The 16,079-nt window shown below is 41.3% G+C and overlaps 1 protein-coding gene across 1 annotated transcript; it reads left to right on the top strand.

The window, feature by feature from the left end:
- Positions 1–5: 5 nt before the first annotated feature.
- Positions 6–15,949, top strand: DERL1 (derlin 1). The gene is made up of 8 exons (XM_058832748.1): positions 6–310; positions 2,283–2,394; positions 5,553–5,617; positions 8,176–8,202; positions 10,157–10,252; positions 10,902–10,954; positions 12,128–12,238; positions 13,321–15,949. The coding sequence occupies exons 1-8, from the start codon at positions 158–160 to the stop codon at positions 13,457–13,459; spliced, it is 756 nt and encodes a 251-aa protein (XP_058688731.1). The 5' UTR covers positions 6–157; the 3' UTR covers positions 13,460–15,949.
- The last annotated feature ends 130 nt before the right edge of the window (positions 15,950–16,079 follow it).

The following is a 16,079-nucleotide window of genomic DNA, read 5'->3' as shown; positions in this document are numbered from 1 at the left end:
AGCCGGAAGCAGCGGCGGCGGCTCGGCCGAATTCGGTGGCGCCACGTCTGGCTCGAGGCCCCCTCCGTGACCGGGCAGCGGGAGCGGCTGATTCTCGTCTCTTCTTCAGCGGCCGGTTCGTGGCGAGGCCTCGGCGGCGGCCAGGCGCGGCTGCAACATGTCGGACCTGGGGGACTGGTTCCGAAGCATCCCTCTGATCACGCGTTACTGGTTCGCCGGCTCCATTGCGGTGCCACTCGTGGGCAAGCTGGGCCTCGTCAGCCCCGTCAACCTTTTCCTCTGGCCTGACGCCTTCATCCACCGCTTCCAGGTATGGGCCGCACTACCGCTCCCGGCGCGCTCCGCGGCACCCGCGCAGTAGCTCACTGTGACTCGCTGCGCGCGCGGCCTTCTGGGAGTTGTATTGTACGGCCGCGTGCGGGGCCGCATTGGAGCTGCGCTCAGGGCCGCTCCCCCGGTTCCGCGGCCGTGCTGGAGGCGCCGCGCACCGAGACAGCGCCCAGGGGTGACCGGGGTGGCCTGAGCCCCTCCGGCCGGAGTGGAGCCGCCTTCCCGCTCAGTCTGTACAGGGCCTGCAGGCTGGGCCCAGATTTACTTGATGCTCTTGCCGCAGGCCTAGGGTTCCCACGGCGGTGACGGGCTGCGCGTCCCTGCCAGGGCGACTGAAGGAGGGCTGTTGCCACTGGCAGCCCTGTAGTTCGTCTTGTGCCTCATTCTGGTGTGTTTTTAACTACATTTTTTGTGGGAGTTGTTTTGGAGCTCTGTGGCTGTGGCTACAGGTGACTTGCCCAGCTCCGTGTCATCTGTGACTTTGGCAGCTGTAACTTCGGGCTTACAGGGTGGGCAAACATCCCAGACTGCGGCTGGCCCAGGAGGTTTTGAGGCAGAGCTACAAGAGAGACATGGAGTTCCTGGGGTGGGTACAGCAGGAGGGCAACAAAGGTGATCAAGGAACTGGAGCATCTCTCTAATGAGGAATGGCTGAGGGAGCTGGGCCTGTTCAGCTCGAGGAGAGAGGACTGAGAGGGGACCTCATCAGTTTCTCTGTGTATCAGAAGGGAGGTGTCACAGGACGGACAAATGCCAACAGGCAGAAACTGATGGACGGGAAGTTCCACCTGAACTTCATGCCCTGGAACAGACTGACCAAGGAGGCTGTGGAAATCTCCCTCACTGGAGTTACTCAAGAACTGTCTGAGTGCAATCCTGTGTCATGTGCTCTAGAACGACTGATTGGGCAGGGAGGATGGTCCCTTCTAACATGACCTACTCTGTGATTCTGTAACGGAGTGCATCTTCTGCACCTTCTGGTTTGGAATTTGAGAAAGCTTCTGTTTGGGATTGTCAACTTCTGTGCTTAGATGTGGTCCATGTAAGCTAACAACCAATGTCTTGTGGTGTCAGATGTGGTATTTCTGGGTGCAATGGCAATATCAAAAGTGGTCTCAAGCTGGACATTTTTTTCCTTGCACTGTGATGTAACAGGTTCAGAGCTGGAAGAGAGCACTCATTGGAGGAGCTGAAAATGAAGGAAGAGAAGACGTTTCAATTTTTAAATTTCTGTTAGATCATCTTTTATATCTTCACTGAAGAAACAAAAATTAAAGCCATGGCTCTCTCTGTACCTTGATTCATTATTGTTCACAAAATTTAGTAGCATAAATGACTGGTTTTTCCTCTAGTTCTGTTGTTCCTTCTTGAACTGTGATGTTCAGGATCCTAATACTCAGTTTGGAAATGTTGCTGCTTAAAGAGCTCATTTGTGAATGACCAGACATTTTCTGTCCTTGCTATGTGCTGCCATGCAGTTGGCTATGCCCAATACTCCTAGCCGGGAGTCTGTCCCAGAACAGATCTCAAATGCTCAGAATAGTACGTGCTGTCTGGAATGGTACACTATAGGCTGTGAATTCTTTGGCCTCTGTTCAACAGGGAAGAATGGATTTTGTATGACTGTTTTTTAAACAGGGTAGCATCCTTTCCAGTGAGTCTCTTTTGCACTGCATTAAAGACTCACTACTGCAAAGATGTGATGGAAAGCAGTTTGAAGAGTTGTATATTTATTTCTGGTGTGGTGTTAATAGCTTTGCTTACTGGATTGAAAAAAATGCCACAACTATAAAAGCTGCTGAAGCAGCAGCAATCGATACTTGGGCTATTTTTAATCTTCTTGATGTTCCAAGTTTTCATTCATTATCAAGTAATGAATGTAAATAAAAAGCCTGTGCATATGAGTTCATTCTGCAGTTTATAAATATGTCTTTCTCTATTGATCTGGACAGATCTGGCGGCCCATAACGGCGACTTTCTTCTTCCCAGTGGGACCTGGAACAGGATTTCTCTACTTGGTGAATTTGTATTTCTTGTATCAATATTCGTCACGATTAGAAACAGGTATGTTGATCATTAAATTGTACGCATCTGGTGAACCCTGCCTTGAGCTGGTAAGAGATGGCTCATCTCTGGGCTAGCTTGTGTTGGTCAGTGTGAAACTGCTCTGAAAACTGATTTTCTGTGGCTGGCTCCTTCCCTTTCGCCATTTAGGATCTGAACTTTGGACTTGTTTCAGTAGGAGGGCTTGGTGCTGGATTTAAAGAACTGTGTGAGACAGATTAAAAGATGGTGTTTACATCTGTTTTTTGTATCTGATGTTTTGATCAGAGAAGGATGATAGAGTATAATGTAATAATGAGTTTATCCATTGGGAGAAAATAACAGTTTTTTCTTGCTTTAATAGGGATGCTTATTTGTGTTATTCTGTTGTCTGTGTTGAGTTGAGAGATACCTCCTACAAAGGAAGTCTAGTCCTGCCTAACAGATATGTGAAAAAGTTAAGAGACTAGAAGGATTTTCAGTTCAGGGAAAAAAATTAAGGGAAAAAAAAAGAGCTCAGATAATAGATAATTTCTCTCAAAAAAAGAGATTGTTGGTACAAAGTAGCTTCAAAACTGGTTTCCCTTTGCACTGCCCAATTCATTAAACCTAGAATTGGTTTCCTTAAACCTAAAAATTGGTTCAATTGACATAAATAATTAATGTATTTGCAAAGCCAGTCTCCTGAAAGCCTTTGTGAACAAGAATTTTAGTATAGTTGTACTGGAGTCTTAGAACTGATGATGTAAAGGGGAATGCATTGAAAGATGATGTTTGGGAAGTCCCATGAGAGAGAAGAGATCCCTGGTAGACCTGCCATCCAGAGAGTATTGTGGAATCACGTTTAAGTCTTAAGAAGAGTACCAGGGAAAGGGAGGAGCAGTGCCAGATTATATTTGTTTGTTTTCTTAGTGAAAGTTAAATACTAGTTTAATAGCTAGAAATTATTCCTACTTCCTTTTGAGCCTTTCTGCAGTAGTTTATGAGCACATGAGAGTGCTGGCAGTTCTGACTGGGCAAAGATAGGTGTAGTAAGAGTTCCTGGTTAATTATGCAAACTAAATGACCTCACTATTTGTAGATATACTTAAAAAATGCTCTAGTTGTCTGTGTTGGTGCCACAAATCTCATGAAAAGGGTAAATTTCTGCTGTACAACAGATCTGAATTTTGAAACTGGGAGGTCATCTGTGTTGTTTAAACCAATACATTTCTTTTATATTTCAGTCATTTTTCTGAGTATAAATGAAGTCCTTGCTTAGGTTTACCCTTCTTTCTGTGAAAAAGGTCTGAATACTTCTGTGTTGGAAGGTGTATAAGTTATTGATAACGTTTACAGGTGGAAGTCGTATTGGTCTATGCCTCCTTTTGTCTGTGAAACTGAGGAAGTGAAACTTCCATTTTCAGCATTGTGCATGGTTTTTGAACATACACTGCTGCTGCTTGCCAGCTTCAAATTTAGTGGTCAGAAATATCTGTATGGTTTTGTACTGTGTGTGTGCTTTCCTAACAGGCTGAACTGTAACTTCCATAGGAAAGGGAGATTGATGTGCATTTGTTTTGCTTTGGTTGGAGAAGAACATAGCAAATATCAACAGAGTAAGCAGAATATGCAGAGTTCACTTCCCAGCTGTATGAATGATGAGATTATGGGTCTGCAGCTCTTCCCAGATGGAAGATTATACCCCAGGCCTCATGGAAGGACCCATGGGATAGTTCTCACACCATACCTGTGCTGGGCTTTCTGGCAGTTTGTAGTCCAGTTTCCTTAGATGTTCATCAAGAAGTCAACTTAAGTGGTTTGTCTAATATTCTCATTAGCAATCTCGTAGATAATGAGAAGCAAAAAAACTAGTAGAATAATAATAGCTTTGATTTCTTCCTATTTTGGATGGATTCCTGAGTTGGCATTTCTACAGCCTTAGTCAGCTTCTTCTCTTCATTTGTTTTTATTTGTTGTATAGTAACAGTAGGGAAAAAACCTTCAATTTCTGTAGTTTTACAACTTTAAAACTTTCTGATATATTTTTCAAAGTGTATTTTTTTCCTGTCATGCAATTTGCATGGCTGAACTTAAACAGTATGGTATTTTAATAATTTTGTTTTATGTAGGCTATTCTAAAAAGCTGATGCTTAAAAGTAGATTTTCTTCCTTTAAGAATACTTGTATGAAGCTGAGAAGTGCTCACATTGAACAGTGGCATTCTTTCTAGGCATTTTGATGTTTAGTTAGGAACATGTAATTCAGGTTGTCCATGATGTGTGTGTCACTGTGGTTCCTGCTGTCACTGTGTTTCACCTGCCCTGGTCTGGGTCTTTTTCAGCAATGTTCTCAAGCTTTCCTTTCGTGCCTGGGTTTATATGAAAGTTGATGGGAGTCTCGCATAGATGCTGAAGTCTCTGTCAGCCTTTTGCCACAGTTAGCAAGAGTGAGAGCCTCAGCTTTTCATGTTTGCAGGGAGTTGCTAGGGGGCTATTTTTTAGTCCTTGTCTCTGTCAGATCTCAAACTCAACTGAGCATCTAAAGATCATTTCATTTAATATGACTTGCAGGGAATGTTACTCTATTATTTTTGTTTCCAGTGTCCTGAAAAAGTTGACACATGTTTGGAATGGTGAATTAGACAAGCAGTAGAGCTTAGAAGGAGCAGAATGTGCTGCACATGTGTACCCTCCTTGTCATGTGTACTAATATTTTCTGCAGTATAAAAACCATTGCATGTCTTGAGTCTGATGAGATGATGCAAAGAGGATGCAATTTGCCTAAGTAAGGGCTGGTTTGCACATGACTCAGTCATTAAACTTGGTATTTCTGCTTTTGCTGTGCACTTTTGTTTCCTTATTCTGTGCTTCTAACCTGCAGTTTCATATGAACAATGGGTCCAACTCCATTTTTGAGGTCTTATGTAGTTAAAACGATTTACCTCCAGAGTCAGTGTGTTCTTTTTTGAGTATAGACACTGCTTGTGCTCTAATGCAGTAGGCTGAATGTCTTATTTTTCAGTCTGTAGGTTGTTCTATTCTAAGGCTTTTTAAAATTAAAAAAAAAAATCATAGACCACAGACTGCATGCAAAGCAACTGTTATTAACTGAGCTTTCTTAGACTCTAAAAAATAAAAGTTGTCTTAATTTTTAATCAAAATTTCAGTGCCTTTCATAATGATCCCTTTTCTTTTCAGGGGCTTTTGATGGAAGGCCAGCAGATTACATGTTCATGCTCCTGTTTAACTGGATCTGCATTGTTGTATCCTTCTCATCATCAAACTTCGAGAAATATTTTAGTTCTAGTTCTGCCTGAAATATGTTCAAAGACCAGTTTTTATCAAGGAACAGTTTTAAAATGTAGCAAATGTTCCCAGGTGAGTTTGTAGAGTTTGTAAGTGTGTAGCCTTCCTGAACAGGTATTGAATGCCTTGCAGGGAGAGCACTTAAAGTGCTCACACCAGTGTGCAGTGTGGGGACTCTGCCTACACAGATCTGAGCATGTGCTGGGTGAGTGTCCCTGGTGCTGGCTGGGTTGCTTTGCTGAGCTGCTCTTGTGTGGGCTAGCACTGAATTGTGTTCAAGCTGCCATGTGCAAAAAGGACTGATCACTGCCATTCCCTGAAATTCATGGAGAGATCCTTTATCTGTTGGGTACAAGTCATCTGAGTCTGTGAAAGCAGTGCTGTGATATTTTCACTGAGACAACTTCCTGGAGAAGCTGGACTTGTTGCTTTGGGAATGCTGGAAAACATTTCTGTGAGCTCTGCTGTACCACCTGAATTTTCTTTTAGATCTTGAATACAAAACTGGGAGGAGTTGTTGATAATCCAGGTGGTTGTGCTGTCATTCAGAGGGATCTTTAGATGCTGGATAAGTGGCTTGCCAGGAATGAAGCTCAGCAAAGGGTGTTGCAGAGTCCTGCTCTTGGCAAGGAACAGCCTCAGGCACCAGGACAGACCAGGAACTGACAAAGCAAAGCATCTTCCAGAAAAGGCCCTGAGAGTGTCCTGCTGGACATGAAGTTGACGATGAACTGGCAATGTGCCATTATGGCTAAAGTGGCCACCAGCCCCTGGGCTGCCCTAGGCAGAGGACTGCCTGCAGATTGAGGCAGGTGATTGCTCTTCTCTGCTCAGCCTTTGAGATTGCTGTGGGGGCTGCACTCAGCTCTGGGTTCCCAAGTACAAGGGAGACTGGAGAGAGTCCAGTGAAGGGTCACGAAGATGATTGAAGGGTTGAAGCATCTGTCACGTGAGAAGCTGGGAGGGCTGGGATTGTGCAGCCTGGTGTGTTGTCATAGAATCGTACAGTAGTTTGAATTGGAAGGGACCTTGAAAGGTTATTGACCCCCCTGCAATGAGCAGGGACACCTTCAACTAAATCAGGTTGCTCAGAGCCCGATTCAGCCTGACTTGGAATATTTCTAGGGCTGGAGCACCCACCATATCTCTGGGTAACCTGTGCCAGTGTTTCATCACCCTCATAGTAAAAAATTCCTTTGTTACATTTACTCTGAATCAGCCTTTTTTTGGTTAAACTGTCACCGCTTGTCCTACTGCAAAAGGTCCTACTAAAGAGTTTGTCCCCCAACTCTCTCAGCCTTTCTGTAAAAGAGAGATGTTCCATTCCTCCAGTAATTTGTGTGGGCTTCTCTGCTCCCACTCCAACAGGTCTATGTCGTGTCTGGGGTCTATGTCTTTGCTGAGGGGTCTGGAGCTCGACACCCAATTCCACAAAATGAAGCACAGGAAATTCCATTTAAATGTAAGAAAGACTGTGTTTACTGTAAGGGAAATGAAGCACTGGCATGATTGGCAAGAGAGGGTGTGGAACCTCTATCCTTAGAGATACTCCCATTTTGTCTGTGTTGTTGCTGTCTCCTTGTAGCAATTTGCAGTGGCACAGCAGGTAGAAAAAGGGAGTGGTGACATTGGTGTGAACCAGATACAGCCAGGAGAGCTGATGTGTAGAAATGCTTTATCAATACATTATCTCTAGTTACATTCCACTATGTGGAGGGAATTGCTATTCCTGCTAGTCCTGTCCAGCCACAGCTGTAACAAGGTCCATTTAGTTATGTTATTACGAAGATGAAGGTTTTCTTTATTATTGCAGGTTGGATGTGTGCATTTAATTAATCTAATTGTGACCTGACTTTCAAACAGGTCATTTGAAAGTTTCTAGTTGCTTGTTCCCTGTGTGATGTAAGGACCAACCTGGATGCTTGATCTGGGAAAATGCTGGGTTCATTTTATATGTATTTATGAACTGTTAAAAGCATCCTGATTGTATTAAAATCACTCAGTGATTATTTCCACTCAGCAGTCCCTACAACAGGTTCTTTGAGCTCCAAGGGTGGGAGAGGGATATTGAGAGCCTGCATTCATGCACTTTAAGAAATTACTTCTTCTCTATGACTCATTGGCAATATACTGGTATTTTTGAATGATCTGGTATTTCTTTAGTTAGAAAACCAAAATGTCAGTGTTAAACTAATGAAAGAATCCAGTCGTTTAATGTGCCTTTATGCAAGGACTGATTGGGTCTGTAGCTAGCCATTTTCATCAGGGAGGAAAAGCCAGTGCACCCATCAGCCCTTAGGGTAATGACTTGAGGTGGGAACTTGAAAGGCTGCCAAAAAGCAGTTATTGAAACTAAGTTCATGCATCTCTAGATTGTTGGAAATTTTAACCTAAAACTGCATAGTATTAATTTTGAATATTAAAGATCTTTGAATGTGTGTTCCGTATATCTGCAGCTTTTTATTGTTGTAGTCTGTCAGGTTTTTCTTCATTTTCCTTCATGGTGCAATGACAGATAACTGGCTTGGTAATGGACATGCAGGTAAGTGTGGTGCAGTTTCTTAGGTATTAATTTTACAAAACTTTTTGACTACTTAATGACTTTATAGAGAGCATTATTGACTTAACTGCAGAAATAGTTAATATGGGCTGTTCAGATTATATCAAAATGGACTGGTGTGTGTGTATTGTTAATTTTTCACATTGGGTTAGCATCAGCTGAAGACATAAGCTTGGATCTGACTGCCACACCTAACTTGGTTAGGGAGCCAAGAAGTGAAAATTGTGTCTTTGTGCAGTCAGGAAGTGCTCAGACTTGTACTAAAATGGACACAAGATGTCACCTATGCACTACTTCTTTTAATAAATGTAGATCTGCTTTCTTATTTTTCTACTTAAAAATAATTCTTTGGTTTATTAATTTTCTCAAATTCAGTTCATTATGCCTTTTACTTGCCAACAGAATTATTTTTTTTTTTGTGAAAAATACGGCTTAGTTTGAGACCAGAGCTATGAAATACAAAATCCTCACAGGAATGATTAAGATAGTGGTCTTAAAAACTGGTTTCAGTGAAATAATTCTTATCTCCCCAAATACTAAGGGTGAAAATTGAAAGTGTGTTTTGATTATAACAGAGTGTCAGATAAGTGGATGTCTTGAGTCTGCCTCTGCTATTCTCATCCTCATCTGTCTCCAACACCTAAAGACTGCACCAATATCTGTAGTATTCCATACAGAATTATCTTAGCATTTATTACATCACTTCTCTGGCTCCCTGGTAGACCATGTGATCATGCATCTCTGGTCCTGAGTGAATTGTGTTAAGGACTGTCCATAACTTTATACTTACACTTTTCTGTGGGGAGGATACCACAGATTTTGAAAAGCATGCTGGAATTACCCACACATTATACAAATTTTAGACTGATTGTGTCGATTCATATATTTTTAAGGGGTACATACACTTTTTTTTATCTGCATACAAAGAATTAAAGAAGAGTCTGTTTTTTGATGTAAAAGTGTTTTTTCTTAAGATTTTTTTTTACTTGTCTTGAGTGGCCTTTGTTGAAATTCAGAAGATAGAGTAGGACAGCTAGACCTCTATGCCTGACTCAGATGTGTTCAGATATTAGATAATGCTTTTTTTTTTTCAGTAAAATAAAAAGGGTTTTAATCAAGACCCTAAGGTTCTTGTGTGAGGAGTCACAGTGCACTGTGGGGCTTGTAGAAGGCTGGGCTAATGTCAGGATGCCAGCTTTAATGTGGAATCTATTAAATAGGAGCACCCCTGAAGGGATGAGTTTTAACCTCTTTGCCAAACACAGGAGCTGGTTATGGCATTCATCTGGTTCATGGGAATGTTGCTGGTGCAGTCTGCCTTCAGTTCAGAAAGCTAAAGCAATGCTTTGTATTTCTTTCACTAGAAGTAGTCCAATCAACTAATACAAAGTCAGTGTAAAAAAGTGTTTGAAACAACCCCAGCTTCTGGCATGGAGCACAGGATAACTCCAGGCTCTAGCAAGGTTGGCTGTGATAGCCTGAAATGGGGATTGACTGGAGCACCTTCCCCCTGTGGTACTCTCAGGAGGATGGGACATAGGTGGCAGTTGGATGGATAACACTTCACCTGGCATGTTAGCCTGGCCCCAGGTGAGAGTGCTTGGGTTAGTGCCCTGAAATGATTATGGTACAGGGCTCACTGCTGCGGGTGTAGGTACGAGCAGAGGAGTTCCCTGCAGCTGCTCTTTCACTTGGCACAGGTTGGAGCCCTTTGCTTTGGCATGGTCATGCAAAGGAGAATGACCAAGTAGGTTCTCCTTAACTTTCTCAACAGTTTTTGAACAGATCCAGGGCACATATTGGAAAATATTCTGGGGCAATCTGTAAAGACTTCAGTGATGTACCATGCTTACAAACCACTTCTGAAACATAGCTCCTCCTGCCTGAGTCTCTTATGCTTCTGTGAAAGTAATGGTAACTTTTTTATCCATTGCAGTTGCTGATGATTCCACTCATCATGTCAGTACTTTATGTGTGGGCCCAGCTGAACAGAGACATGATTGTATCATTTTGGTTTGGAACAAGATTTAAGGTATGTCAGACAGCTTATTGGAAAGATTTCTGCACATAAGGTGCATGTGTAGTGGGTGAGGAGCAAAATACAGGTATAAATATAAAACTCTTATAAAGGTGTCCTGTACTCTCACACAGAATTCTCCTTGAGATGTAGCAAAGACAAAGTTCATAGTCTTCCATGTGATATCACTCAGTGTGTCTCTACTGAAAAGATGTCCTGATAATTTATCGTTCTGAAAAAGAAGAAAAAAATCCTGATAAACATTAGCCTGGCTAAAAGCTGAATGTAGTAACAAAATGTTGGTATTTTAAATTGTTTTTTTTTCTGTGACCTTGGCTGTTTCTGTCAGATCTTGTAGAGAAGACACTTTTGATAATTTCTAGACCTTTTCAAAATCAGAAACTTTAGGACTTTGTTCCAGGTGCAAACTTGCTGTGGAACATAGGGTGCAAAAGGCATGTTTGCTTATAATGTTTGAATGAGTATGTTTTGTCTGAAAATATTAGTGGTTGCTCATTTTTAGCTTGAATCTGCTTAAGTTAATAAATTGGGGCCTGTGTTAATAGCTAAAGCATTGAGATTATGATCACACTTATTAGTCCAGTGGGAAGCTGAGAGCAGATCTTTAACTTGTACTTACTCTCTTCACTGCATTCTTTTTCAGGCCTGTTACCTTCCATGGGTTATTCTGGGATTCAACTACATCATTGGTGGATCGTATGTATTTACTTATATGGCCAATTTGAAGTTATAAAAGCTTTTACAGCTATTTAACTTGCTGCTGAATTTAGGAATAATATTAAAATAAGAAGCTTAAAACTGTATAATCTGACTGATAATGCTCAGTGTCACTTGGTGGTCATTTAACATAAAAACAAAGAGGAGATGTGCGTGTGAGAATAGAATGTAGCTGAGGGGAGAGTAATGAGAGTTTGGTGTGTTTTCTAGTAACTATGCATTAGGCCTTCTCCATACTAAGAAAGTAACACACTAAAGAAAGACGTCATCCCCTGGAACCAGCTATTATTGCTGGTTTTAGAAACAAATTTAGCTTGACTCCTGATAGTGCTATTACTTTTTTTTTCTTCACAGTCTTGTCCAATCTGATCTTTTTTTTTTCAGTTTGTTAAACAAGGGAAAATACCAATAAGCCCACAGTGTGCCATATTAGCACTTGTTGAATTTTTTGGTCTTTTTTTTTTTTTTTTTTTTTTTTTTTTTTTGTCTAAAACCCTGTGATGCAGAAACCCCCTCTGTACAGTGTGGGCCCCTCACTGGGGCCCTGCATTGACTGGGGCCTCTTGGTGCCGCTGTAACATAATTAGTGACAACAGCAAGTTTCTGGTTGAGTTATAAAAGCAGGAGATAGTACAGCAAAACTGAATTCCCTTTTCTGGCTGTGCCTCCTACTGACTCATCCGTCACTTGTGAAAACTGCTTGCTGTTAGATACCTGCTGTTTCTATGCATGACAGAAGATACTCAAGGGCCTCCAGTCAGCAGTGCTTTTACAAAACTGGGAACAAAGCAGTTCAGTACAGCAGGAGACAGGTTGTCCACTGAAAACAGCAGTAACTTCTCTAGCTCTGCAGATGATTATTTTGGGTACTAATCACTATATGGTCTGATTCCCCAATGTAAACAAATATTTAATTGTGTTTTGAATACAGAATGTAGAGAAGGCTTGGAAGGGAGGGTGGAACAGACTGTTGATGTGTTGGCACAGGAGGCTGGCCCTTCTGAAGAAGTGGCTGCAAAATGCTGAGGGAAGGGAAATGTTTTATGTGTCATGACTCTGGCAAAGCCTGGTGGCAGGTGAACAGAAGATTGTCACTCATTTATTTTTAGAGAAGACAGCATGTGAAACCATTCTTTTTCTTTTGCTTTACAGAGTCATCAACGAGCTGATAGGAAATCTGGTTGGACACCTGTATTTCTTCTTAATGTTTAAATATCCAATGGATTTGGGAGGAAGGAATTTTCTGTCCACACCTCAGTTCCTGTAAGCTGACTTGATTCTTTACCTCACTATTTCTTGGGTGCAGTTTTTTGTATGGTTCATCAGACATATATTTGGTGGGATCGTAAAGCGTAAAATACTTTGCTAAGTCAACCTTCTTCAGACTCTCATATTGACTGAGCTGATGAGTCATAAAAAATGTTGAGTTATTTGTAAATGGCCCATGTGAGAGTTCTTTGTTGCCCTTTGGGTTGTCTTACGTCTTTAGCCACTCTTAAGAGTGAGAGTAAATATCATAGTTCTGCTGTTGAATTGAGCTGCAGTAAAGAGAACTCCCTAGCAATTATCAGATGGTATATAAAAGAAGTTTTATCCTGTAAATGATCTGTTTTCTGTATTCCCATGTATCATTACAGCAGCTACCAGTTCAGCAATGTTTAACAATGATAGTTGTGTAGACTTGTTCAGGGCTACAAATTATTCTTCTTCACAGTCTGTACCAGTCACCCTCACAGTTGAAGTGCTTTTTCTTGATACATGTTCATTGTTTTGGCATTGAAATACTATTATCAGAAGCCAAAATTTGTAATTCATTTGCCCTTGTTCACATCCTTTTGGGCTGCAAATATTCCTCCTCTATCAAACTCCTCTGTCAAACTGAGTTAGCAACTCAGTTAACCCTTTTCATAGCATAAAGTGTTAAATTACAGTTACTCTTTCTGTACAAGTTTCAATGAATAGGGAAACTTTATATTCTAATTCTGTGCTTGCAAGCCCATCTGGTAAGCCTAATTTTCCATAAAGATTAGAAGATGAGGTTTGATTTTAAAAGTATCTTTCAAGGTGGTAACAGTTCTGAAACTGCTCTCAATCTTGTTGGTTCTGTGCAATTCTCTTGTTACCCTACACATCCTGGAGACGGAAGTTTCCCAGTATTCCTTTAGCCAGTATGCTGAGAGCTTAGATTTAGAAAGAATTCTCTGAAGTTCTATTGGGAAAAGCCAGTTTTATTGCAAGGTGTATCAGCTAAGAGAAAGTGCCTGGAAAAGAAGAAAGCACAGCCTTGGCGTTTACCCACAAGGTACAGCTGTTTCTCTAACTCCTCCTGCTCTGGTTTGTCCTAGTTACCGCTGGCTGCCAAACAGGAGAGGAGGCGTGTCGGGCTTTGGTGTCCCTCCTGCCAGCATGAGAAGGGCTGCAGAAGATCAGCAGGGTGGTGGAAGACACAACTGGGGCCAAGGTTTCCGGCTAGGGGACCAGTGAAGAATTCCTGCCCTTGGAAAACAGCAACTCTTCGGTTTCAATTGAACGTAGAACCGACCACTGGTGCAGAGAATGCTTAAGAACTGAGCTCTCTGTAGTACTCTTGGATTTAACTGATTAGAAAGAAAGAATGTTTCTGGTTCAAGAGCAAATTAAAAACTCCAGAAGGAAAAAATGTAGATCTTGCTCCAGGTTAGCCAGTAGTGTCCAGTGTGATTCTGCAATTAACAATAAGCCTTCTTTATACAGTATTGTCTGTCACAACAGGATCCATTGGCTGTCCTGTTCCATGATGTGATGGAACAAGCTAGTGGTGTTCTGTCTTGCCTGGTATGTTAAAAGCTTTGTTGACCGCAGTAAAGTAAGAATCTAGTGTGAGGCAGATGTCTCAAGCAAGCCCCCAAGTTTAGAAAGCTGAGTTTCTCCATAGCTGTGCTTAAGTCCCAAGGTCTTCTGAAACATTATTTAAGTGATATCTCTCTGCTGCATTCATAAAGCAAATTGAAATATTTCATTTCTGTTGTTAAACTGTGTTTTGAGCAGAGCTGTATCTTGCCATGCAGAATTTGTACTACCTGCTATATCATGAGCTGGGCAAGGCTAAGGATTAGAGGGCCTTTGTTTGAAATGGCAATAGCAGATACATACAGAATTGAAATCTGAGCTCTTCATGGCATGTTACAAAGCTTGTTCTGATGAAACTGAAGTCTGGCATGTTTTTCTCCCCGACCTCCCCACAGATCTGTGAATTCTTGGCTTCAGGGTTTCTCTTTTGATTGCCAAATTGGGTAGCATAAATACTGCTTAAACTAGAAAATGTAACATTGTTGTGGTTAGGGTACTGACTGCAGCATTGTTTAACTGAATCTTCAACTTCATCTTAAAAGCTTTAAGATGTTCTTAAGAATCAAAGCTGGAAATAATCTTTGGCAGGGTGAAGATACAAATAACAGGTTACTGCAGGACTCTTTCATTGTCAAATAAGAAATTGCATACACTGTTTATTAGTATCTGTACTTTTTTTTGTAAAAATTCTTGACATGGAAAAGGGAATGATTCTGTACAGTAGTTTGCCTTGCTCTGGGTTCCCATGGGCAGAGCACATGGCTAAGATCCAGGAAGCTGTAATGGCAACTTGTTACTGACTCACTGCATGCTCTTGAGCAAACTTCTTACTTATCTCAGTTTTCCCAGCTGTAAGGGGGACTTGTGCATGTCTCATGGCATTCTTATAAGACAGCTGTCCCTGACCTCCCTAGCTGGGAGCTGCTAGTGAGCAAGTAAGGCTTAGGTTTACATAAATCCAACACTTCAGCTAAGAACGCAGTTACTTTAATCTTAACCAAGACTTCCAAGTCAGAATGTAGTTGCTCACTTTTCATTTTGTAGTTGAAGGAGGAGAAGCGTTGTCACTAGGATAATTTTCAAGTCTGATGGAATTGTCCTTTAGCATTTGTCTGTTTTACTGGGTAGGTGGGGCACAGAAAGCTGTTCTGCCCCAACTTAGGTATCTCAGGTAACTGTAAGTAGGTGGAATGAATCTGGGCTGATACATTTTTATTACTACTTTGTTTCTTCACTAAACTTGGGTTCTGAAGGTGTAAAAGCTTGTAAATACTAAGTGATACAAAGCTGAGTGGAAAATAAGCAGACTGGAAATTTTAAAAAATGTATGTTCCCTGTCTTCACTGCAACTCAGTTATATTGATTTGGCTCATGGAGAAATGTAGAACTGTGTGCTTAAGATTTACAGGAACAGAGTTTAGAAATCACCTGCCATTTTTGTCTCTTTGGTGATAAGTTTCTAAAGATGCTCTTGTCTCTTTCTTTGTGTAAAATGGCAGGTAGAAAAGAGGAGTGCAGTGTTGTAAATACAGATTTTATTGTTGACCAACAGCTGTTATTTGATGTGGACTTGAATAGTCTGAGAATCATCCTTTTGGTAGGAGTTTTTAGTCATAGGAATATCAGAGTCTCCAAAGCATTTGTCTTCATTTTGAGTCAGGACCCAACTTGTAAGTGAAGATGCAATAGTTTGTGACTCAGTTAAACCCCTGGCACACTCAAAGTGCAGAATATCTCTGTACAGAAGGCCCAAAAGAAGGCTTGAGTTAGAGAAGGTACATCAAAAGGCATTGTACTGGCCCACTGCATGGGGTCTTGCTTTCTAGAATGTCCTCCTTCTCTAAATTAAGAGGAAAAGGTTTGCAAGGAAAACAGATTTATTATAAACCTTGGTTAGCTTCTGAGCTGCTTCAGGTCAATTTACTTTGTTTATGGAAAATTCACTTCAGAATTCCATATTACAAGCTCAGTTTGTTTGTTTCTCAGTTTGTCACTTGACCTGAACGGCTGTTTGTCCTCCCACATACATTTTTAATGGCAGTCTCTTGTTAAAATGAGTACCTCCTTTCTTATTTTGTACAGATAATTTCCCTTTTTGTAATCAATTTTTGTTGGCAAAATTTTAAATTAAAATTTTAATCTCTGTTACTGTCTTTGTTTTGCTAAATAGTATTTCAGCTTAAGACAAGCCTTGTGATCTGCAGGTCCATGGGTATTGTCTGACAGCTGCACTGTGACACCATCTACTGCTGTTGATAAAAGTACTCATGAAAAT

The sequence above is a fragment of the Poecile atricapillus genome, chromosome 2 (genome assembly GCF_030490865.1).
Source record: "Poecile atricapillus isolate bPoeAtr1 chromosome 2, bPoeAtr1.hap1, whole genome shotgun sequence".
Lineage (NCBI taxonomy): Eukaryota > Metazoa > Chordata > Aves > Passeriformes > Paridae > Poecile > Poecile atricapillus.
Note: the sequence above shows the minus strand (reverse complement) of the source record. Positions and strands in the feature narration are given on the sequence as shown.

Coding starts and splice junctions, on each gene's coding strand:
- DERL1 (XM_058832748.1), top strand. CDS start 158: ATGTCGGACCTGGGGGACTGGTTCCGAAGCATCCCTCTGATCACGCGT. Junction 10,253..10,901: donor GGTTTGGAACAAGATTTAAG/GTATGTCAGACA, acceptor ATTCTTTTTCAG/GCCTGTTACCTTCCATGGGT. Junction 12,239..13,320: donor CTGTCCACACCTCAGTTCCT/GTAAGCTGACTT, acceptor GGTTTGTCCTAG/TTACCGCTGGCTGCCAAACA.